The sequence below is a fragment of the Pteropus vampyrus genome, unplaced genomic scaffold (assembly GCF_000151845.1).
Source record: "Pteropus vampyrus isolate Shadow unplaced genomic scaffold, Pvam_2.0 Scaffold171, whole genome shotgun sequence".
Taxonomy (NCBI): domain Eukaryota; kingdom Metazoa; phylum Chordata; class Mammalia; order Chiroptera; family Pteropodidae; genus Pteropus; species Pteropus vampyrus.
In genome coordinates this window covers 233,352-259,907 of record NW_011888952.1, presented here as the reverse complement: position 1 = coordinate 259,907, position 26,556 = coordinate 233,352, and the positions used below count along the sequence as shown (strand labels likewise).

General features: G+C 35.6%; 1 protein-coding gene across 9 annotated transcripts in view; it reads right to left on the bottom strand.

Moving 5' to 3' along the window:
- The window catches only part of TMCC1 (transmembrane and coiled-coil domain family 1), a 185,777-nt gene that overhangs the window by 24,620 nt on the left and 134,601 nt on the right, over window positions 1–26,556 (bottom strand). The window contains exon 1 of one of the 9 annotated variants that reach the window (XM_023536836.1): window positions 13,982–14,058. The exons of 7 other annotated variants lie outside the window; for them this stretch is intronic. Coding sequence is in view for 1 of the 2 variants with exons in the window: in XM_023536834.1 (XP_023392602.1) it covers window positions 12,184–12,234 (51 nt within the window). In the remaining variant the exon portion in view is untranslated. Of the gene's footprint in view, window positions 1–12,183; window positions 12,250–13,981; window positions 14,059–26,556 lie in introns of those variants that run through there. One more of the 9 variants, XM_023536834.1, reaches the window with a different exon arrangement.

Below are 26,556 nucleotides of genomic sequence, written 5' to 3'. Positions count from 1 at the left end.
CTCAAATGTGAAAACTTAAACTATCATACTTCAAAGTCCTTAGCCAAAGCTGAGGAGTGGTTAGTTTTCCTAACTCAGAAGAAAAAAAAATCCTTCAAGAAGGTGTCTCTGGGTATGGCTTGTGGTGGTGAATTAGAATAGGGCCTATGCAAAAAGGCTTTAGAAACTGTTCTCTATTGAGCAGTAACAGAAATAAATAATAAAATAAGTATCTCAGAGTAATAAAAATTTCCAGTAGTCAAATTACAAGTTTACCACCCTGGAGATTAACAGCACACCCCTTTCCTTGCTTATTGTCCCTGTTACCAGCAGCAATTTGCTAGATATAGATTATCCTCATATTAGAAAAAACTGAATTACATTTTTGTATGACAATACACCAATTCTGAAATATTATGAGATGCTAATAATTAACTTGTCAGTCTAGAGATGCATTCTCTTTTTTTGATCTTGGTTGTATCTCTTCAGTTTGCCATCTGAGCAGAAATTGTATTGACCTCTAACACTAAAACATTTAGTTCATTACTGGATTCAATATAGTACTATTAATGCAAATAAAAGAATATTAATTTCTAGATGAATACATAATATTGTGCATTTAAGCAAAATCAAAAGATAATTTAAAATCTAAATGAACAAAATAACATTATACTAAGAAAGAAAGAATATCCAGAATAGTTAGAAACTAGCAATAATAACTGTTTTGCGAAACTTCCTCCATCTGACACATTCATCTTTTAGGTACACGCTAACAAGCAGTGAAAGGGCCAGAGGAAGGCAGCAAAGGGAGGATGAGTTCCAGATAATCAAGTTGTCAAGAGCTGCAACAGGAACTCCTAGAAACCTACTCTCTTCAATGCCTTAGGTTGTGCAGGGTTTCCATTCTGGGATTTTCTTTTTGAATGGAATTTCAGATCCCATAACTACAGTATGTAATATGACCCTGTTTCATTATGTTTAATAGCTCAAAATCAACCACAGTATAAAAGGAAAGCAAATATGAAATACTATTAGATCCATGACTACCAGCTTAAATGTATGATCTAGTTTTCTTAGGTTCTTTGTTATTAATTTGAGTATCAATTTACATGCAATCTGTTGTCTAAATAATGTAGGGAAGAGGCTAGACAACTGAAGTGCTAAATAAATCAAGCTACTTTCAGAGAATGCAATATACTGATCAGCTCTGCAGCCAGACCATGTGGACACCTGTAGAACAAAGGAAGATTTCTGCTGGGATTGCTAACAACCCATTTCCCAAACCTGTAAAAGGGGACACAGGAAAATGAGGCTTTAAAAGTGGCTACCCTACACAAAATAAAACCGTTCAGTCCCTATGGCTAAATCCATAAGGAATCTGTGGATTAAACGCTGGGAACTGCCAGCAGGCCTTTCATGCTACATAGTCTTACCTTTTCAAGCTACACACTCTTCCCCTTCCTCATTGTATGTCCATATCAAAGGAAATTGGTAAACAAAGTCTTTAAACTATAACTCACAGAAACTAAAGGATGATATATACTGGATCTCCACCTTCCCCACACTTGGGGTGGTTTCTCTTGTCTTGGCTTTTTGTCTTTGCTTTCTCTAGTCTTTGCTTTTCCCCTTTTTAAAATAAACTTTCATTTTGACTCTAACTCTGGCGTGTGTTGAATTCTTTCCACACTCTCCACCAAAGGACCCTCTTCTTCTCTCAGTGCAGGGCTTGGTCTCCCCCCAACTCAGAGGAATTTGCCCTGTCCTGCATTATAAATAAGTATACATATAGAATCAAGTTTAACTATTACTCTGGGTGGGTAAAAACTGACCATATTGGTAAAACTTTCAATGTAATTACTTACAAATGATCACAGTTTAGATGTGAGTTTATTTCTCTACATTGTAACTAATGAAATAAACCATACTGCCTTCAATCTGACTTCTCTCCTTGGGCTATGTCCTTCCAGTGCATGGCTCTCCTGTAAGAGTACAGCTGATGGAACCACTGTCCTCAGCTTCCAAAGAAAACTAACCCACAGCCCAGCATTAGGGCGGTTTATCACCTGAAACCACCAGTCACTGGATTTTACTCAGTCACTATTCCCAATTTGGGCAGGCACTATTCTCAAAAAGGGAGGAGAGAAGAAAGGGAGAAATTGTGAGAAGAGGGGAGTGGAGTGAAAGAGAAGAGAGAGGGGGAGGAGCAGAGGAGGAAAGAAGAAGATGTAGTTAACTATAGAATTACAGGTTAACTATGAACAAAGTCCTTAGAGGTACAAATACTTAGCACTGGAAAGGCCATAAGACTTAAAGGCCATAAAGACTTAGCCATAAGTTATGAACACACCAACTGAAAAGTGGTTCTCTTTTCCAACAGCCTTTGCTAGCTTAGGCTATCTATATTGTGGGGGCTAAAAAAAATTTCTCCCACCTTCTAAGTTCTTCTAGCTGGACTAATGATCAGATTTAAGAGACAGATTTTGACAGGAGAAAAAGTCCAAGATTTATTATTATAGATGTATATCAGGGATGTCATAATAACGCGACCCAAAATGAATTGGGCAGTTAAGACTTTACGTCACATGAACAAAGGAGAAAAGGGGGTCGGGTCTGGAATCTGGTCTGGAATCTCGAAGAAGAGATGGGCAATTCACAGGTAGCTGAGAGAGTAGGACACCCGTAGCAAACAAATTCCTGCTAGGCAACCCAGAAACAATGGGATATAGGAGGGAATCTAGCTAACAGGCCTCTACTTGGATCCTTCCTATCTACCACAATTAATCCAAATAGGCTTAAGTGAAAATACTTAAGGTGAATAAACTAAGATTCCCTTAGGTAGGAAAGGGGAGGGTCAAAGGCTCTTTCTCAGTCTTTGTTTCTTAATGACTAGCTTAAAATCAGTATCTCAAAAGACACATTTGGGATGGCAAAACTTTGATCTTCAATATATAATAACAACATGAAATTAGATTCTTACCTCACCCCAGACAAAAAACTAAATTGCAAATGTGAAAAACAAATTTTAAACCTTTTAGAAAGCAGTACTGGAAAATAAGGAAGGATTTTCTTAAACATACCCAAAAAGGCACAGATCAGAAAAATCAAGATTACTGAATCTGGCTACATTTACTGTAGTAGTGAAACATAGATTCTGGCATAAACTGCTTGGGTTCAAATCTGGCTTTGCAATTTTCTAGCCATGTGACTTTAGGCAAATTATTCAACCTCTGTATCTATTTCATCAACTATAAAATGGAGATAATGCTAATGTCCACTTCTACTTCAGAAGATTGCTGCAAGGAAGAAATGAGTCAATAAACAAGAGTGCTCAGAACAATACCTGGCATAGAGTAAGCTGTTATTACTGGCTATTATTTTTGTACCACGTAAGTGGTTCTTTTTAAAAATTTAAATATTGGGGTGGTTCCATAGACTAGTGGTTAGCAAGTGTGCTTTACATGCAGAAGGTCCTGGATTCAAGCCCCAGCAGAGTCCCAGGTGCGTCAGGCCCCCTGGGTGCACCAGGCCCTTTGTGCACTAGGTCCCTTGGGTGTGCCAGGTGAGTGTGACGGAGGAGACACCCTGCCTTCAGAGATTCAGTTCTTAAAGGGAGATGGCAACATCCATAGGTCAGAGAGAGGGGTAATTAAAAAATTCAAATATTAAAGGGATTCCAAAATGTACTTACTTCCAAGATCTTTCACATTTCGGGCACAAACAGGGGATCTCTAGAGAGTTTGAACCAAAGGAATAATGTAATTCAACACTACAGTAAAATGATATCCACCTTTCTGGATAGTTAGTTGGTCATGTGGCTAGGCAGCTGGCTAGCTAATCAGTCCTCACACAACCTTATAAAGTACACATTGGTTATCACTAATTTACAAATGAACTGACTGCTGAGGTACCTCCTACTACCTATCACAAAGCAGTCTGACAATAGCAGAAGCAGTATTACCTACTCAGTAGGGCTTCCCAGGACTACATCTTGAAGGGCATACAAGTCTGATCATACCCATCAATTTAGCAAGGAGCCACTATGGCTGAGGTTAGAATTAATTTGTATAGAAAAGTGCTAGACCAAAAATCAGTCGATTAAATATATTTTGATTACTTTTAAGTTAGGGAATGTGCTACAAGCTAGGGATATGATCAAAGCCATGATTCATATTTAACTGTCACTATAACAAGTAGACTAGTGCTTTGTTTGCACTTTGTATCTTACTATTAAGAATTCATTTGCTAGGCTTAAATAACTATTAACTGATCTGAATTAATTGATTAGAAAACAGCCCAAGAGAACAGTTAAATAGAGATGTTTCAAAATACCAATTAATCAGGAGGCAGAGTGTAGATCCATCTAGGGCAGATTACTCGATAAGCTTTATAATGGCTTACAATTTTCATTTGCAAATATATTAAAAATCTAAGTGAATCAAAGTGTCAGAGCACGGCAGTACCCAGCTTTGAGAACAATCATGTAAAAAGGCAATGTGGTGGAAAGAACACAAACAAAAGGACCTGGGTTTAAACCTGCCTTTGTCACCTTATAGCTGTGTGTCTCTGGGCCATCTACTTGTTCTCGTTGAGTCTAAGTTTTCTCATCTACACAACGGAGTTATTAACATTTTCTAATGAAATTATTTGAAAAGATGTTACATGTGTGTTGAATCAGATTATGCCTTCCGAATGTGGCAAACATTCAAGAAGTTACCTTTTTCTATTCCTTACCTGGTTCATTACTCAAATCCAAATTTGTAACTAGGAAAGATTCAACAATCTCAGACTTGACATTGCTATCTTCAGTAAAAAACAGCCCGTACTTGGTGTGATGAAGTCACCTTACCTATGCTTTACAGAGTACTGGCTCTCTTTCAGGAAATTTCATATTCTGCACACTAATCCACATTATTTTTGAGAAAATGAAGAAGGTATTTTAAGGTAAAAGAAGAGGAGGCTGAAGAGTGGGGAGATCTTTGTAATTACTGTGAAAACAAATAGAAGCTTCTCTATTTTGGTTTTTCTGAAAGTGGATCTTTTCCAGGGCCAATTTATAGAATGAGTTATGCAGTGGCCTTTGTAAATTGATGCTGGGGCATCTGCAGACCCAGTTCCATTGTTCAGCTAAAATTTTAATCGCAAAGCTATAGTGACCATGTTTTTGAACCAAAACTTGAGTGTGTGGTTCAATTCAAGTGCACTTAGTGGGGGAGACCACCCCTAAAACCTAACAGAAATGGTAATCCTTAGAGATTCATAATCTTGGCCCTAAGAACTACACAAGAATCTTCTTATCAATAATAAATACAGAGATGCTCTATTTGGTCTTATAAGATTTTCTTTTTATGCCAGGCAGATTGTACTGAGGAAGTAAAACAAGAAAGAGTCCTGCCATAGGAATTATACTGCTCTGAGTTTAAATTTCCTGTTATCATCTCAAGGTTTGCCTGTGCCAACTCACCCACACCTCATCCCTAATAAAAAGAAAAGAAACCCCATAGTCTATTAGCATTTTATGCAGAAAGTATCTTAATCATGACAGAATTTTTCACCTTGTATCTGTCTGACTGTAGAAATGACACACTCTTCCCTTCTCACAGTATTTTACTGAGCAATTCATGTGGAATTCTGACTGACATTTACTTTGCTGTGCTGTGAAATGCAGAGATCTCAAGTGGGGATAGTAGAAAATAAAAATGGACTAAGCCCACAGCCAGCAATTTTTTTCTCTAGGCATTCCATTTTTTCACTTTGGAGCTAAAATCAAGGTTCAGCTCAGTCTCAAAAACAGGCCTACTCAGTTGTCACACATTTTTTTTTTTTCACTTGAAAAATAATTCTTGTACAGAGTGGAGTAAGTCCCAGGAATCACATTTTCACATTTTTACACGGAATTTCAGTACATAGAACAATCCTAGGTTCTATGGAGATGTGTCTGGACCACCAAAAAGGGGAATAGTGAAGCCAAGTGAGCAAGGCTCCTAGAACCTAGATTATCTCATTTTTATCTATTTCATATGGGTATTCTGGAAAAATTTTGCTTAGGAAAACAAAACAATGTTTTATTGCTTAATTTTAAAAAGTTTAAAATATCATTGATATACAAATAATACTCATGACATAATCCTGGTCACTTGTGAATTTGGCACTAGTCTAGTTTGTCTCAAACTTCCTTTTTCTACTAAGAACCACTAAGGTCTTGCTCTCTTTCTTACCACCAGCACTTGCCAGATGCTTCTTTGTAAAGCACAAAATTTTAAAAGCATTTCATGGGCGATACTGCATGTGTAACAATGAATAGAGAACATACTTGCTGAATGAAATGTGAATTCTGGTGGGATTTGCTCCCCAGCTTCACAGCTAAAGATCCTAAATATAACTCAGTAAAAGACAAAAACAAGACAAACAAAAAATTTCTATTGTGGGTCACTTAGGAAACCTTAAATTTAAATCCATGTATGTTAAGGGTCACAATCGTAATTTGGTTCTTCTGACATGGCATGTTTCACACCTCTAAGCTTTTACCCATACAGGTCCCTTAGCCAGTCCAGCCAGCGCATGTTCTCCTTCCCTTTCAGGCTAACTACTATACATCCTTGAATACCCAGTTCAAAAGTGACCGCCTCCAGGAAGTCTTTCCTGATGACCTCCCTTTTCCAGCTGGATTAATGGCTCTTTCTTTATATGCCCATATATCTATATGTACATTTCTATCACTGTCCTTATCATATTATGTTGAAATGCTTGTGTGGGTGTTTTGTCTCCACTTACAGTTCCTGAGGGTGGGGATCATGTCACATTCATCTTTGTACCCCAAGAGGCTGGCACTATCCCTGTACAAAGATACCCAGTGAATGTCTGTTTAATATAAATGCTCACCAGCATCTCCTTAACATGATCCTTCTGGATCTGATATGCCATGGAGTGACTGAGCCTATGTTACTATGAATAGAACACACATCAGAATTTTTGTAATAGCTTCCAATAGGTGATTCTCATCCCTCTAAGGCCGCTGAGTAAAAATTACTGTTAGATTATTAACATCCTATCTGGTCCACCCTACACCAACCCAACTACAAAATATCCATCATGGGATCTGGAGTCGCTGCTCAGAATTGCTTTGTCATAGGAGGACTGATTTCTGAGCTTATGTGAAAGACATCATAGAAGATTACCACTGCTTGATGTACTTGCTGGGCCTTAATGGATCCATGTGAGCCTGGCCAGATGATTTAGTCTTCTTTTAACAAAATTATGCACAATACCTCCTACATACAGGGCCTATGTTAGGTACTGGAGGTACGAAAAAAAATACCTCTTAAGGAGCCTCCAATCCTAGTAGTGATGATGTAAGCAGACAATAACATGCTGCTTAGTTATGATTAAGCATTATTTTTATAAGGAAAGATTCTTTGAGCTAGGAAGGAACCTAAGGGGTCATCCAATTAAGAAAATTTATTTTACAAATAACAGATTTTAAGAGGAAAAGCTCTCCTAAATACATTTAAAAGAAAAAATTAGTGACATATACGTAAAATAATGAGATACTTCCATATTTCACTGGAAGTATCCAAGCAGAGACTTCATACCTGCATGTTAAGGACATACTGACTGACAGTTGGAACAGATGATCCAAGTTTCCTTCTAATTCTAATTTGTTAAAAAAAAAAAGTAATCTACCTGGGCTCTATATATTACTTAAAAATCATTCTTACATGACTTCAGAATGAAGAATGATAGTCTGAAGCACACAAATCTGCTAATGCTAAAATGAGTTTCTATTTTCTGAGCATGCGTTAACCAGTAAAAGGAGGAAGTGACACAGAAATACGTGTTCACTGCCGAGGATTTAAAAATACATATAAAATTCATGTGCAGAGAAACCAATTTGTAAAACTGCCACAAATGAGTTCCCCTTTACAAGTTAATTCCTTACAAATACTTTTACCACACGTCTCATTAAGACAAAAGATTTTTAAGACTCATCTTAATTCTATTTATTTCAAGCAATTTTGATAAAACCAAATTCTAAAGCAATGAAAGAATTTGTAAAACTCCATGGGTCTTTGATAATCTGGGTCTCTCTGAACTACTATTAGGCTTGTTAGATAGTTTATGAAGAGCAGAGGCTCTAAGAAAAGGCTGTCCAAACTATACAGCTCCAATCCCATTTTAGGGCCTAATTAATCTTGTCTCTTAAAACGGTCTTAAGTATTATTTCTTTGCTAACAACTTCCAAATGTAAACCTCTAGCCCATATTTCCCTTAATTCTAAACTCACATATCTGACTACCTACTCAATATCTCTACATGGATGTCTAACAGTCATTTCAAATTTACTGTGTACAAAACTGATTTTCTGATGTCCCTCAAGCCTGTACCTCCTTCCCATTTCTGCTAATAGCTATTTTCATTGACCCTCGGGCTCAGATACAAAGTCATCTTTGACTCCTTTCTCTCACATACTGTATCCAGTTAACAACATTAGTAATTCATAGCAGCTAATAGATATAGTATAGTACTTTCTATATGCCAGGCACTATTCTAAATTCTTTGTATGTTTACTAAATTGTTTAATTCTTACAATGACACTACAAGATGAGCATTATTATCACCTCTATTTTGTAGCTAAAAAATGGAATGTATAAAGAATTTAAATTGTCCAAGATCACAAAGCAAAGAAGTAGCAAAGACAAAGGTTTAACCCACACAGTCTGGCTACAGAGTCTGTGGTGTTACCCTCTATGTCCATTACACTGCCCCAGCAAATGTTTTGGGCTCTACTTGCTAAAGAGAAGTGGAACCTGACCATTTCTTACTGAATTTCCACGGCTGCCACCCTGGTTTAATCCACTATCAGATCTCGTCTGAACTACTGCAATAGTCTCCTATTGCTGCAATAATATTTTTATAAACAATTATCTGCAGAGCAGTTAGAGTGGTCCTTTTAAAATATAAGTCAGATCACAATAGTCTTTATACCCAAAACTTTCCAGTGGCTTCCTATCTTAATCAGAGCAAAAGCCAAAGTCCTCGCAATGGCCTAAATGACCATGATCTGGTGCCTGCGCACTATCATTACCTCTTTGACTGTATATCTCCTAGTACTCATCCCTTTACTCCACTGCCATCAGCTACAATGGCTTCCTTGTTGTTTCTCAAATGTGCCAGGCATGCCCCATTTCAGAGGTTTTTCACCTAGTGTTATTTCTGCCTGGAATGCTTTTTCACAGACACCACAGCTTACTCCGTTGTCTCCTCTAAGTCTTTGTTCCAATGTCACCTTAGTAACCGGGACTTCTCTGACACCCTATTTAAAATTGCAACCTCCACTTCCATTATGAATTCCCTATTCTTCTTCCCGGCTTTATTTTTCTACAGAGAACTTTTTACCTTCTGACATATATTCTTATATCTATCACCAAAAACTAGAATGCAAGGTCCATGAAGGTACTGATTTTTGTGTTTTGTCTACTTTTGTTTCTCTAACACTTAAAACTGTGCATAGCACTTAATAGCTGCTTAAATATTTGTTGAATGAATGAAAGTATTTCCTACTAACTTACCTATTCAAAGAATATTTTGAATACTGGCTATTTGCAAATCTCTTAATTTAATTTAATCTCGTACTGCTGTAAATGCTTTGCTTATATTTTTTAGTTGATCCTCAAAACAACCTTAAGAAATATATACTATTATAATCCCCATTTTACAGCTGAGGAAATTGAGTCAGAAGTGAAGGAACTTGCCCAAGGTCATGCAACCAGTAAGCAGCAGGGCCAGGATTTAAACCAGTAGGATTTGGCTTCAGAGTCCCAGCTCTTAACTACTCCACTACAATGCTTCTCAAAACAGCCATGATAACTACCACTTGGAGCAACAGTAAAAGGAGGCACTAATGATTTATACAAAGTTAGACTCTGAATGGGAATCCCATAGTCATAATTATATTTTTCTTCCTAAAGTTTATTTTAAAAAAAGTGTGTGTTATCTCTCTCTATGGGGCGGTGGGGGTGGGGGGTGAGGGGGTGGCGCGAGAGTGAGCAAGCACTTGAGCATGAGTGAGCAAAAGTGCGTAGAGTACTACAGGAAATAGTGTGGAACTGTCCAAAAAGCAGCTTATATAATGGCAAAAAGTAATTTAACATTTCCAGGATCTTTAAAAACTGATGACTCTTCAGGTATTATAGCAGGCACTTACACCAACTTTATAGATGTATCTACTTTATTCTATTATACAAAAAAGCAGTTATAGTCTCAAAATTACAGATTCGAAGATAATAGCCTAGTATTTCACTTGTCAAAGATTTCATATATTTTTTAAACAAACTGAAAATTGATCTATTGAGAAAAGTTTATCAAGAGTACATATGATCTGTCTCCTGTTTAAATTTCTCTTAAAATAATTTTTATTTAGTTTCAGGTAGCCAGGTAATGTCAGAACTATGGTCATTCTTTTGCAATATGTTTAGATTTGCTTATATTTTTCTCATTCACGATCTATAATGACAAAGTAAAATATATATACCAACTTTCTCAAATAGAATGTAAAGAATATAATCTAGTTTATACCTCCAAGTTACAACGGGACAACTTGTGACTAAAAAAAGGACTAAATTAAGTACATCTAATAAGGAGCATAAATATATGACTGGTATAGATTTCAGATGATAGCCCAATTGCTTCTCAGGTTTTTTGTTTGTTTGTTTGTTTGTTTCTCAGGTTTTTAAGTGGAAGTATCTATAGCTCATAAAAGAGGTAAGAAATCACTGAAATTCAGGCTCCAAAAGAATGGGAATCAATGCATAGCAATGTTAGCTAAGATAAGAAGGAAATCCAACTATTCAAAGACTTCTGAAAAGGCAAAGTGAATGCTTAAGTCTCTGTGAAAAAGTTACTTAAATGAAAAAGAACTAACCTTTACAACTTGTTTCTATATTTCTATACTCTGTTGGGGGTAAGAAGAGGCTCCACCAGGGGCAGTACTATTCTATCAGGGAACACTAGGAAATAACATGAGGCATTCCTCCTGCAAAGCACAGTCTAATCCAGTCTTAACAATTATCCAGTCTTAAATGCCAATAGCAACCTCATGGATTCTGGAATTATTTTAGAGAATGGGAGAAGATGAAACAGAGAACAAGACCAGCTATGGAAACTATCTTGGCCAATTCTTTTATATATGATAAGCAATAGAAAGATTTCAGTTTTTCTGATAAATTACAAATAAAGGTAGATGATGAAAATGACTAGTTCATGGACTCTGCATATGAAAGGAAGAACATTTCTAGCATGTATCTAGGTATCGGTAAGGTAAAAATGTAGGTGAGTCTAGAGAAAATCAGGAGCGGAAGTGGGAAGGACATCAGGGTGCTATGATATTAAGGAAGCAGGTTGTACAAAAGACCAAAGCTTTAATTCATTTTGCAATTATCCTCTGTTTTCTTTATATAAAGCATTGAATAAAGAAAGGTAGAATCCCTACTATCAAGTAACACATGACCTAGCTGGTGAGACATGGAAATAATCAACTGCATTACGGTTCCAATTAAGTAAATGATATAGTAGCAAAGTACTCCTTGAATACAGGAAGGAGCCATGTATTCAGAAGAAGGAAAAGGAAACAGAGAAGGCTCCTTGGAGATGGTGAAAAATGAAATGAGCTTTGAAAGAAGTTTTTGATAAAAAGAGAAGAAAAGGCATTTCAAGTTGACAGTCTAATATGAGAGCAAAAAGCCCAGAAGAGGAAATTTAATAATTTCTTCAAGATAACTGAATGGTTCATGAGGCTATAAAAGTATGGCATAGGAGAGAACTTTGGTGGGAGACGAGCTTGCAAGGTAGATGGACTTTTAAGTCCTATTTTACTTGGCAAATTCCCATCAAATTATAATACTTTCCATCTATCTCGACATCTCTACTGCCACCACCTTAGGACAAAATTGTCAGCTCTCTCCTGAATCATTCACTATGAACAATATATCTGCATTCACTTAGGCTCGCAGTTAAGCTAGGGATTTTTTTTTTTTTTAAAGAAGTTCTAAATCACCTATGCTTAAATTCTTTTAGTAGCTTTCCACAACTTTTAAAATATTATGAACAAAAAACTGAACATGGTCTATAAAGTCAATCCTATGTGATTTGGCTCTGGATCTAAATCTTTAGCCTCATCTTAGAGTATGTAAGATGTCTAGTCGCACTGACCTTTTTCAGTCTGTGCTGCTTGTTTCTTCTCACCACAGGGTCTTTGCACATGCAATAATGTATACTTGTCCTTTCTTCAACTCTCAGAAACAAAATATCCTAGAAGGTACTCAGGACATTTAATGTAGGTACTCAGGCATATAATGATGAACAAACCAAAGTCTCTGCTTTCATGAGGCTTAAGGCTGAGTGGGGAAAATTGGTTGAGACAGAAAAACCAGTAATAAAATAATATAAATTGTGAAAAGTACCACTAAGAAAAATAAAATGTTGTGATTAAAGGAATAAAGTAAGGGAGGGAAACCTCCTTTAGATTGGGAGGAGATAGAAAAATAGTTTGAACAGGGGCAATTGAACTGAGCTCTCAAACACAGAAAAGAAAGTTGTTACTTTAACCAGGTTATGAATGAATAAAAGTATTATTACTGTAGGTTACGTGAGTCAAGAGAATACAGAATTTGGAATTTTATCATCATCAAGATGAAAATACACAGTTAACACAACAATTCAAAAAAAGATTTTAAAAAAAGGATTCATCTGTTTACTGCTTCTGAGAATTCACGTGGTAAAGGTTGAGACTGTGTTACTAAAAAAGCTTAAGGAGCAGAAGGATGCTGAGAGAGGGAAAGGTCAGTAATCAGGGAGGGGTCCATAATGGAGTATATGGATAGCTGTATTTACAAGGCTTACATAACCAATGAGTCAGCAAAAAATCAGGTGTCAATGGATCTCTTCTGTGACCAATCTAAGCAGCTAGGAAACATAGCTCTCCACTGGTGAGAAGAGGGGCGCAAGAAAAGATCTTAGACTAATAAGCAATTACCATACCTTCCAACAATACTTGCCTAAGTTAAGATGATGAAAAGTAAACTTTCATGCTTAGAAAAACATAAGAAAGAGGATCCAATTTAAAGACGATCAGAGTAAGGTGATTCCAGTAAGATTTTATTGATCTAATATGAACCATTTCTTTAACTTGTAATAAAATGCTTATTAAAGATTCCAAACTCAAGACTCCAAAATGTGCTGAAAGCAAAACCTAGATTTTAAAGAGAAAATGTCTTTATCTTTCTTCGGGTCCATAAATATTTCAGGGCTACTTTCTATAACTATCTTTACCCTAATAAAAGCTAATATGTATTAATAATAACAGAAAAGGGCTTCATAATGATAGAACTGTCTCTGGCAAACAAAAATGTACAAAACAGAACATAAAAGGGATTAAAGTACAGTACAGGCAAAGAGATAAGCACTAATAACCACTAATGAATAGCAATAATGAATCCAAGACGAACATCCACCAACGCACGGCTATGAAAATAGCAGACTCCTCCATCCTGCCCTCCTCCACCTCCATACTTGTGTTCTCAGCCTATTACTGTTCCAGTGGCAACAACTCAGAGCAGAAAGCTTTTATTTTCTTCTTCACTTCAGGCCGTAAGAAAAAGCTGGGCAGGGGGTGTTGGGGTAGAAGGGAAGTAACTATGACTGTTCAAAGAAAGAAAAGATTATCTGTTAGACACAATTCTTTGCCCTGTAAATTCTTGGCTTCTGCCTGTTCATGAATATCTGAGAAAACTTGATAATTATTTCTGAAGGTCACAACTGAATGACCAGAAATAATGTTTTCCTTTCTGGCTCTCTTGGCCATCCTTTTCAACCAAACATGAATCTGCAAAACGTTTTAGTTACTGCTAAGAGGCAATTCTATATAGCTGATATACAAAAGTAAAATAAACAAACAAACGAAAACGAGAAAAAACAAAACCAAAAAACACAAGCAACACATTTATCTTACCCAAACCCCCTGTCAGGCAGTCTGCTGATTGTACTCGCCACAAAGCTCATCCTTCATTTGTGTACTGCCAGAGCAAGCTTGGATCGTGGAAAAAAAAAAAAATCACAACCTCTTTTGGCTATAACCTCCTTCCATTTGTCCCAGCTTCAGAGGAGCTGTGGCATAGTCTGTCACTGCTGCACATACTTGGTTTCCGAGAATAACACTGTAAATGAGGACAGCTACCACTGGGAATGCATTGCCCCACCAAAGAGCCAGTCGAAATGAAGCTTCTAGTGCATCCCTGGGCTTCTCACCTTCACAGCCTCAGAGAAGGGCCTTTCACAGAACAGGCAGGTACAGCCGCACCACATCAACATCCCCGCATAGCCAATCTTCCGCAGTGCCCACCTCAGCCTACGTACAGTTCCGGTTCTGCCTCCTGCATCAACTCTCAGAGCTTTCTACATCTGGAAGCCTGGGAGGACTCTGTGCTGAATAAACAGAAAGCTTCTGCCAAACAAGCATGCGTGCGTGTGTGCCTGTGTGTGTGAGTGTGAGTGTGTGTGTGTGCGCGCGCGTGTGTGTGGTTCGCTAGAGCTGCTAATGCAAATGAAGTTTGAGAATGGAGATCACAGACAGTATCTGCCTCTTTTCTCGAGCTGTGAGCATCTTTTATAAAAGACAAAAGCATCAAACTGGTTGAACTTAAAGCTACAGGACATTAATTCAACATTCACATTTGTCTTCTAACTTAAAACCAGGTGAGGTTTAGAGAATATCTTAAAGAAGGTTAAAAACATTCTAAATAAAGTAACACTGTTTAAGTAGCTTGGTTCAAAAAATACAAAGAAAAACAATCTACCCATGGTTTGATAAAAAACTAAAAGATTGCCAGAACAGATTTCCATGCTTTCCTAATGTTCCTTTATTTTTCACTTTAAGTTCACAAAATCATTTAAATGAAAATGAAACAAAGAAAAAGAAAAAGAAAATTGAGCATGAGATCCTAAAGTCTTACTCACTATGGACAAAGAGAAAAAGTGCTTCTGAACGAAAGGCACTGAAGCCCTCTGAAGTTTAAGCAATGGATTAAAAGACCACAAATGTAAGCCCAGGTTCAGTCTCTGTACCATTATATACTATTCAGTAAATACTCATGATACTTCATGAAGGAACAGAACATCATAAAGATACTATTCCTGCCTGGAAAATATCACTTTCAGACAAGCTATCAGATTCAGACAAGCTATCAGATTTAAGCTTTGTTTCTTACTTGTAAAGGCAGTTTTGGGGAATGAACAAAGGAAGAATTTTAATGATTATAAAATACAGTGTAGCATGTACAATGTATAATATCTAGTAACATTTCTTTCATGTCAATATGCAGAAATGAATCAGACAATGAAGACAGTTTGGTACAGTGCAATATAGTCCTCTCTATGAGCCTAAAGCTGTGATAATTTCTGTTCTATTTAAGTATAGGGCTGGAAGCTCTAGCCAGCACAGTACTGAGAAGTCAGAGATCTTTCCAAATAGCATTCACCAACTTCATATAGCATTCTTTCATTTAAATCAGATAAAGCTTTCTGAATGGAATCCAAAGCACCTTGAATAAATTTGAAGAAAATTCTGAGTTGAAACCATGGCTCCAGAAAATACTCTTCCATCTCTAGAGGCACAGAACTCTGCCCTTAACTCTCTAAACAAATTAATAAAAAATTTTGACTTAATAGAAGTTTCATCTTTGCTTAAAAATTAGGTTGTAAGATTTCAAGAGAGTAAACATATTTCTACAAAAACAGTGGCAAAAACCCAATCCTGTACTAACATCAACACTAGCTAATGTTTGCTTATTTCTGTTTATAAGCATTTTTAATAGGTCTTATTTTAAGATGATCATATTCATTGTAGAAAACTTTGAAAATATGCAAACCTATAAAAACAAAAATTATTTATAATCTCACTGCTGAGAGAAAACCAAACCAGACATTGTTATGAGGCTTTTATTCTCTTTCCCTTCTGCTGACACCAGTGAAGCATGTGTTGAGACAAAGTTCCACATGATCAAAACTGCCCTGATTGGATGAGCTACCATATGGAAGACGGCAGCCCTGAAGAATTGCCTGGGTCTAAAGCAGACCTTGTGCATGAAAAGTGTTCACTGTATATTTGTACGAGAGTCATGATTTTACCTTAAAAATTAAACAGTTTTTGAGGTTCCACAGAGATGCCAATGGATTTACCTGAGTTTCCAGAGAAGTGCCCCTCAATGGCTGCATTAGCCTGGGCTCCCAAAGTAAACCTCACGTGGCAATAGAACGTCAATTTTGCTGGTTTTCTGATTTTCTTAAATATATTTCTCTTGCTTATTTTGTTCTTGTTTCTGATTTATGCACAGTTGATAAGTTACTCTTCACTAATTGCGGCACTGAGAATTTGATTTTTACTGTTGACCATCTGTTGAAGAGCAATAAATATCTATTTTCTGATGGGTGAGAAACCAAAAGAGAATCACATTAAAGAACAGCAGTTGGCTTTATCTTTGGAGCCAATGCCTGTAAAGAAGCCCTCCCATGAAAACTGACCTGACGCCTGATTTACAGGGTCCCTGGCTTACCAGTGACAAGAAAGGTCATTTACTTCCTGGTGAGCTTTAGCAAATGTTGGAGACTTGAAGATAAGATGAACTCACCCAAATTTATCAATACTGCAGGTGAAATCTAGTGAGAGAGTTTCTTAGGTGTGGTTTCCTAACCTTAGAATAGTAAATAAGAGATGCTTAAAGTCCAATCTACAATTCTTTATGAAAACATCTACACAGAAGTTAATCTTATAGCCTTATTACTTGCTTAAAACTGTATGGCTCTGGATTTGAAAAGAAAATTTAAGGATGTCTATATGATTAACTAGTACTCTTATTGAATTTATGTAAACAATCAGGTCAAACCTGATAAGACCAATCATTTTGTAATCAAGAATAATCTTTGGAAATTATTTATGATCACTAGGAGGATGGACATTGTCTGCAAAAAGTGTGAAAAACTAAAATGGTAAAAGATTTTAAGTGTTCTTTCGAGGGAATGCCTAATGTGGTGTATTGGATTCTCTGGGATTATTTGGAAATTACCTTCTGGATGGTGCTGGTGATACAATGTAAATAAATTCTGTCTGGTAGAACATACAAATATCCTTAAGTCCAATTCTCATTTGGATCGATTTAAACAACTTACTGGTTCCTAATAACTGGTTAATTAGTGAATTAAGTAAAATCTTTGACACGTTCATTTTGTAGGAGAGTCATAATTTTACCTTTAAAAATAACCTTTACCATTTGTATGCTTACCTTTTATTTCTCAAGGTTATCTAATTAAAAAGCAATTGTGTAGTTGGAATTCACCAGCTATAGCCTTCTGCCTATTTTTAAAAGGCTCTTAGAAAAGAACTAAGAACTGTTTTTATGTTGTTAGAGTTGTAAAGTACAACAACAACAACAACAACAAAAAGACTATGTAACTGACAGCATATGTGGCCCTTAATGTCTAAAATATTTATTATCTGGACATTTACACACACACAAAAAGTTTATCAACACTTGTTTCAAAGTTACAGCATCTCAATTGGCACTGATAATCTTAATATGAGTGATCAACTTGACAACATAGAAAAGATTGAGGATTAAGTCAGCATTTTAGCAGCAAAGTCAAGATAGGAACCAGACACCAGACTGGAAAAATAGGCTCCTAATTAAGGAGCTATCCAGAGATGTATCATGGATTTTTTATTTGATGCCACAAAACGTTTCCTTTAAAAATATATATAAAAACATTTAAGTGTTACTTTATTAAGGAACTGTTCAATAATAATTTTTCATTGAGTATTTTTGAGTCTCCTCAACACTGATTAAAGTTTACTGAATATGTCCTTGGACAGAAACAAAACTGAAGACAAATTCAATAAATCTAATTTATAAAATAAATCTACATATTGCTGGATAAATGCAACATAATCTGGACAATAACACAAAAAATGACCTACTAAACTCAGAATTATCTCTGGTAAGAAAATATTTTTCCCCTCGATAATACAAACCTATAATAGTATCTTATTGTGTTCTACACTGTTGACTATCAGGGATGTTGAAAATTTCATAAGAAAATAATTTTATCCTTCCAAAATTCCTGGGGAAAGATGTCTTTTAAAAACCTATTTACTGATGAAATACTGCCATTTCCAACAACATGGATGGACTTTGAGATAATCATGCTAAATGAAATAAGCCAGATAGAAAAAGCTGAAAACCACATGATATCACTTGGGATATAAACCCAAAAGCAACAAATGTACAGGATAAACAGAGACTCTGGACATGGACAATAGACTAGTGGTTACCAGAGGATACAGGGGGTGGGGGGGAAATAGATGGGGTGAAAGGGGTCATATATATATGGTGACAGAAAGAAATCTAACTGTGGGCGGTGAACACATAATGCAATGTGTGTGAGAGTGTGTGTGAGTGTGTGTGTGTGTGTGTGTGTATGCCTTACTGTTGAATTGTACACCTAAAATTTAATGGATTTCATTAACCAATGTTACCATAAAAAAAAAAATCCCTATTTACTAACATACAGAAAAACAGAGAAGATAATCTTGTGCAGTCTTCGGCTTCAATTATTAACTCATAGCCTGTGTTCCCCACTCCTCTGCCCCACAATTATTTGGAAGCAAATCCCAGACAAAAGATGTTCTTTATAAAGACCAAGGCTAATTCTAGAGGCTTTCCCATGTTATTAAAGCCTATCTTAGCTGTCAGACTTTACGAATACTATTTTATTTTTTGGATAAAATGCCTAATGCTCTCCTTTCTCTTTCACCCTTCATTATATTCATAAAGGACTACTGGAGAAAAACGTCCAAAGACCACAGAACTTGTTCTGTTCCTACAGACTGACCTTGATTTGATGCCTGATAACTGACTGGGCAAGTTTTTCCTAAAGTGGCAAAAGATGGGAAAAGTAAAGCTGAGTAAAGGAAAAACAAAAAACAAAAACCAAACTCTAACAAATCAATTCTATCCATAGTCCTAAAAGGCAGAAAACAGATTTGCAAAGAAGGCACTAAAGTTAAAATGTGTCACATCAGTTGGCTGGGCATTCTCAAGGAGTCTCTTCTCCTACCCTCCACTACCTGGCAACCAGTTCAGCTAAAAAGTCTCTAACTACATTAAGCTCCCACTGGGATTCAGTAAGAGGTACGTTTTGTTTGACTTCAGCAGCTCTCTTTATGCATAAACAAAACCCCATAATCAGCCAGTGGGTGTTAAAGCAAAAAAAAAAAAAAATGACAAAGCAAGGAATTGGAAAGAGTTTTAAAATCTTTTGAGATTAGTATGGTCATATGAACTTCTAAATAAGGCAAGTACTTTCTTTTACTTCTTAGAACCAATTAATTCAGAAAGGAGAGCAACACAGACTTTTGCTTTAGTGCCAAAGCTAATATCAGAATTGAGGTTTTAGGAAGGAAGAATATAGGCACTGACCCTTCCTTAGAAACTAGCTAAATTTAACCTGTCCTGCTATCCAAGACACTTACCTGAAGAAGTATAATGAGTAGTAAAGGTTGCTTATTTAGGTTTTGCCTACTTCTAAGGAATCACATACCACAATGTCATCTACCAACTAAAGGACTCAAATTTGCTGCAAGGAGCTGTTTCACAACCATACAAGGCATGATGAGAATATCACTCCCTTACTTAAGGAAGGTCCAGGTAAACCCCAAGTACCGCCTACAAAGCAGAATCATACAAAATTTATTTTGTAAAATGAAATGACATAATAAAATAGTCTTTTTGATATCATTAGATAGAGTATAGAATAGTGGTCTATAACCGCAGGTCCACAAAAGGGTCAACTTGTTTTCAGGATTTCCAAAGACCTAATGGAAACTGTACATTCCCTCATAATAAAGTTCTATAGCCAGATCAAAATGACAAATATTTAATTTTTTCTGGAATTATAATTACTCCAGGTGGTATCACTTGTATTAGTACTGTTCAGAAATGATAACTGACTCTTAGTCCGGAATTACTTTTTTTTTTTTGAAGAGAAAATAATACATGCTGTTTGTAAACAAACTTTTCCAAATAGCAGGCTCATGAGGAAATAATATATAAAGAGTTGTTGGTGGAACAGGTTGATTTAAATTTTATTTTCTAAGTGAGGTCACATCTTCGATGTTAAAAAAAAAAAGCACTCAAATTTCAAAAATATAAAGTAAATCATTAGACTATGCCCAAGCATAATCTATGTCTGGAAAATTACTACCTGGAAGTAATATATAGGTAATGTTACATAGTGTTTTAGAAAATGCTAGTCAGTAGAGTGACTATGTCAGAGCTATATAAGCCATCTCTTGAAAATCCTTAGTTAATATCTATTTATAACTTCCAAATCCCAAGTGAACAACAGACAACACTGGGTGCTCTAAGGAATAAAAAATAAACACAATTTTCCACATCTCGGAATATATGAAAATTGATAAAATGAAGAAAAAGTGGTATTCAATGGGCTATTTCAGGTCCATGTGAGAAGAACAGGATTGATCTCAATTTATTCTTTCCAAAGTATTACCAGCCATAGATGGCTTAGGGGTAGGGGTGGGGTGGGGGAGGGAACAGACAGATACAAAGCTATTACAGTTGAAAATAACCTGGATTCATTATTCTTCTCTATTTAATTTTCCACTAAACTGCATAGAGCCCTAGTGGTTCCAAATATTCTTTAAGAATAGCTATATGACTTCAAATAGATACAACTAAGAAAGGGTAGAAAGTAAAGTGAAGACTGATACTATAGGTATTACCCAGCTTCTTATGGAAATGTAACTCCTTCCAAACTTCTTTGTTATAAAAACAAACATATGGCCAGTTTCTCATTCCTTTATTCTTTCTCTTTAGATACCATCATATTACAGTATTCTATTGTTTCATATCGTTAAGCTTAAGACAACAGCCCATATTTCATTAGCAAGATGGGGCTGGAAGGCTGCTAGTCTGCAGAGGAGATAGAATTGAGTCTTTGTTTTGCCACCCATCAGTCATGAGACTTATGTGCTTTAGGGAGCTTAAAATGAATCAAGGTTTAGTACCTAAGAAATTAGACTGGAGCTTGCAGAGTTGAGGTTGGAGGTGGAAAACTAGAGAGTGGGGATTGAGTGGGTTGATAAGTTCCTGGACATTTGATTTTATAATTTAAGAGTTTTCACAAAACATGATTCATTCTTTAAATACATGTAAGCCTTCTACCTTGATTTTACTTGTCAAAATCCAGTAATAGATGCCATCATGTTCACTGGCCTTATTTCCTTAGGCTCAATCTATTTAAAATACTTTAAAAATATATATAACATAATAAAATGACTTATTCTAAATTAGAAGACAGAGGAAACCCTGTTCTGAGGTTTTAGTATTCCATCAGAGTACAGAGACTTGCCGTAGTATTTAAATGAGTAAATTAACATAGGCGATTACTAAACTCTTAACAGTGAAATAAGGACCTATGGCCACAGGTCAACTATCTGTGGTCCCAGTGAAACGACTTATAAAATAAGGTTCCCTAAAAGCGATATGAGACCAATTCATTACGATTATTTAAAAAAGTGGGGAGTATGGTGGATGCTACATTCACTTCTGGTTCTCCAGGACCAGGCAGACAGTAGGTTCAATAAACGTCTACTGAATAAATCAGTAAGAAATAAAAACATGAAATCATACATTTACGTCTATAGCTAGTTGTGGCTGTCTTCTGAATTGGAATATCCTTTTTTTTTTTTTTTTGTATTCAATGTTTTACAGGGCTACCTGTGCTAGACAGTGTCTGTTTATGAATTAATATTAATCTTCTAAGGACTGAGTTAGTTTCTCAAATTCTATGACCACATAAAAAGTAGAGTTACAGCAAAAAAAATTCACAGAATTCCAAAGTCAAGTTGCAAAAGACTTTGAAGGATAGTCTACCCTATGATTAAGTAAATTAGAAATGTTTGAGGGGAAAAAAAATATTCCCAATTTAAATTAGGAGACAAATATCTCACATAGAACTAAGAAGCAATAAATATGGAAGACCTCTATTTATAAGCCAATATTGAGAAAATCACCATGGAACTGTCTCTCCTTTGTTCCTGACTGAAGCAGCCTATCAGGAAATAAATATTTCCTATCTTTGCATGAATATATTCTGACAAAATTATTTTTATGTTCTTATGACTTGATAAAAATTAATTTGAAAAACATTTTAAAGTTAAAACTTTTTTCTGAGATGACAGAATTTGTAGACCATTAAGCTAGGGAGTTGGAAAGGGAAAGTCCTAATTGAAATTTCTTATAACTTAGTGCTTTATCTTGCACATTAAGGGTAGAAGTTTAATAAGACAAATTTGTCCACAATAATTGATAACAAATGTTCTTTCAGTGTCTCTTTGTAAACAAAACTGATATGGGGACACAATTAGGCATTTCATTTATTCCTTTCAATTACCAGAAACTCTGTTTTCTCTCAGGCTGTTTTATGTTATGATTATATAACAATATTTTTGGTATAATATTAATAATGCTTCCTTTTAGAATTTTAATTAAAAAAATGATTAAGACATCCTAATTTTCAAAATGTATTGCAGTGTAAGAGCTTTGTCTGATATAGGTTAAGATCCCAATAAGCAGACTCTTTTTGATGTACTATCTAAATCACTTTGTTAAGAGTTAGAGATTTGCTAAAGAACCTAGCAAATGAAACAGCATTTAAATTTAGCTCCTCTGTTTGCTTTCTCTTTCACTGAAAATGGTGTTAAAAATAGTCGCCCTTGCATAGGAAGAAATGAACAAAGGTGACTACATCAAACTAGAAAGTTTTACACAGCAAAGGAAACCGATAAAACAAAAAGACGATCTACTAAATAGGAGAATATATTCACCAACGATATATTCTATCAGATAAGGAGTTAATATCCAAAATATATAAGGAACTCATACAACTTAATATCCCCCTCCCTCCAGCCAATCCAAATAATCCAATTAAAAAATGGGCAGATGACCTGAATAGACATTTCTCCAAAGAGGACATACAGATGGGCCAAAAGACATATGAAAAGATGCTTGATGTCACTAATCATTAGAGAAATGCAAATTAAAACCACCATGAGATATTATCTCACACCTATCAGAATGGCCATCATCAATAAATCAACAAACAACAAATGTTGGTGAGGATGTAGAGAAAAGGGAACCCTCATGCACTGTTGGGATTGTAAACTGGTGCAGCCACTATGGAAAACAGTATGGAAGTTCCTCAAAAAATTCAAAATAGAACTACTTTATGATCTATAAATTTCACTTCTGGTATTTATCCAAAGAAATCTAAAAACACTAATTCAAAAAGATATATGTATGTCTACATTCATTGCAGCATTATTTACAACAGCCAAGATATGGAAGCAACCTAAGTATTCATCAATAGACAGCATAGACACCATGGAATATTACTTAGCCATAAAAAACAATGAAATCTTACCATTTGCAACAACATGAAAGGACCGAGAGGGTATTATGCTAAGTGAAAACAAGTCAAACAGAGAAAGATAAATACCATATGATTTCACTTATGTGGAATCTAAAAAACAAAATAAATGAACAAACAAAACAAACGGATTCAAAGATACAGCGAATAAACTAATGGTTGCTGAAGGGAGATGAATGGGGGCTGGGTGAAAAAGATAAAGGGATTAAGTAGTACGAATTGGCAGTTAAAAAACAGTCATGGGGATATAAAATATAGCATAGGGAATATAGTCAATACTAACTATGTATGGTGCCGGGGGGTACTAGACATATTGGGGGGATCATTTTGTAACTTATATAAATGTCTAACCACTATGCTGCACACTTCAAACTAATACAATATTGACTGTCAACTGTAATTGAAAAATAAAATAATAGTTGCCATTTCCATAAATAACATAAATGTGGTATTGCTGAAACACAATGTGATGACTTCTGCTTTTCAATTGTATGGATCAAAATTAATTTTTTTTTTCTAGCTGCTTGACATCTTCAACTCTGAAAAAGCATGGCAATGTCTTTAGCCAAGGAATTAACGAAGAGATTGAACAGAAGAGAAGGTATTTTGCAACAAATCATCAGAGACCTTGTTCCAGGCTGATACTTATCTGAGTTAGTACTCTTTTCATTCATTCATTCATTCATTCATTCACTTGGTTATGAATAATCGGTTATAATTCCCACCCCCAGATACAATGAAAAACTGTTAAATGCACTGCTGAAATCTAGGTACCATATATCTTCAGAGTACTTCTCATCTACTAGTATAATAACCCTAATAAAAAAGGAAATGAGTTTAGCCATAGATAACTTAAATTGAGAAAATCTGTTTAATACTTCAGTAATTAGGACTTCTTTTACAAAGTATTTATTTATGTACTCTTAACACCACTAATCTTTAAAGATAACAATTTAATGCCAAGGAGAAAATGTGTCTATTTTCCAAAGAATTAACAGTACCTAGAAAATACCTTTCTATACTTAATTTTAACATTAATAAAAAACTGAACTTAAGCACTAGTTTTATCTTGACAGTGTTTTAGAAACTTTAGATCATCAAGTAAAGTAAATGTCAAAAGTACACATACACCATAGAGATTAATCTCATGTAAATTAAGATATTGCTACTCTCACTTATGGCAGATTTTTTTTTTTTTTTGCAAAATAATATGTATATTAAAGATTCACATATAGGATATTATATTTAGTAATATCACATTGGATTTAAAAATGGCTAAAGGAATTTGAGAATGAATGCTTTAGAAAGTAAATAATCACCTAACCACCCCAAAAAACAAAAAAACAATCTGAGATGTTCAAAATTAAAATTATACTTGTTGTAGAGTGAGAGAAAGAGAAAAGTTAGCCTATTAATAGCTGTGGACTAGCTCTGACCAAAGACTGCTTACATTCCTGTGTATCTGTTGGAGTTTAGGATTAATTTCCAAGTGGCTATTTCCTCTATTACCTAAAAGAGAGAACAGCCAGGTGCCATAGAACCCCAGCAGCCTCTGCTTTTTATTTACACATGAAGTTTCCGATCTGCTGCCTAGAGCTAATCTACCAGAGTGGACACTTCTGCCTTGGGGACTTTGATGTCTGATGGGCTAATCCCAGAACTAGCCCCATTTTACCTTCTCCCACCCTCTTTGTCTATAGCTAATATAAATTCTTTCAGAAAGGCTTACATCTTTCTCGCCCCTGATTTATAAAAATGCTTGCAAAACTCCAGGACAATGGACATGTCTTTCCTACCCAGCCACGCTGCTCTAGTGGTTTAGACTCCAGGCCTCAAGCTCGGTCCTTTTTTTTTTTGTTAGCAATGGCCTAATAAATCCTTTGTTTTAAAAAGACTTTCAGTTGTGTAAGTTAAAAATTTTTTGTTTAACATATCCTACTCAGAGTTATAAGAGTCTAAATGCAGATTTTCCTACACACTAGTAGTTCCAGTTTAAGTAAGGTAAAATCCTTCATTTACCTTCTTGAGGTCGTTTGTAACTGACTTATAATTAGTTAAGAAATTGCTTTTCAAAACTATTAACTGACTAGAAACAGAGAGTATATGCAACATTTGAGACCCAAATCTCTGTCCATTTCTGAGAGCCTTAGGAAAATATATTTTATTTAATTTATTTTTATTATTATTTTTTTAAAATATAGACTTTATTTTTTAGAGCAGTTTTAGGTTCGCAGCAAAACTGAGCAGAAAGTAGAGTTCCTATTACTCCCTGTCTCACCACATGCAGTCTCTGCCACTATCAGCATCCCCACCAGACTGGTGCATTTGTTATCACTGATTAATCAACACTGACACATCATTATTAGCAAAGTCCAATGGTTATATTAGCATTTACTCTACAGTTTTGACAAATGTATGAAGACATGTATCTGCTTTTATAATATCTATTGTACTGAGTAGATTCACTGCTCTAAAAATCCTCTGTGCTCCATCCATTCATGTAGAAAAAGATGGGGAACTTGGTGGGAATGCAAAGAGCCATAGGCTGGTAATAGGTAGCACATAATAGGTTCTTAATAAACATATGTTGGATGAACGAGCCGGACTTAAACTAAAGAGTAAGGAATTTGAGTGTGATAAAGAAGTTCCCTACTGAGATTGTTACGAGCCTCTGAAATTGATCGCAAAATCTGATTACCTCTGGAGAAAATCAAGTCTCTGAAGGTGGGCCCAAGTCAACACATATTTCTTGGGTGCTAGAAGTGGATGGTATTCAGAAGTGAATAACAGTTCTTTACATTTTATCCAATCTAGGAGAACAGCAAATGTATAGTTAGGCATGAGAATAGAGAGAGGCAGCGTTCAGAAGTGAATAAATACTTGAGTACGCATAGCAGTGATTCTTCATGCTGTATGAGACTTTCCAAGAGAGAAAGGCACATGTTCTGTTCCAAACCTTTTAAATCAGACTATCAAAGGGTGAGTCTGGAATCTGCTTTAAAAAAAATGTTTTTCAATTATAGCTGA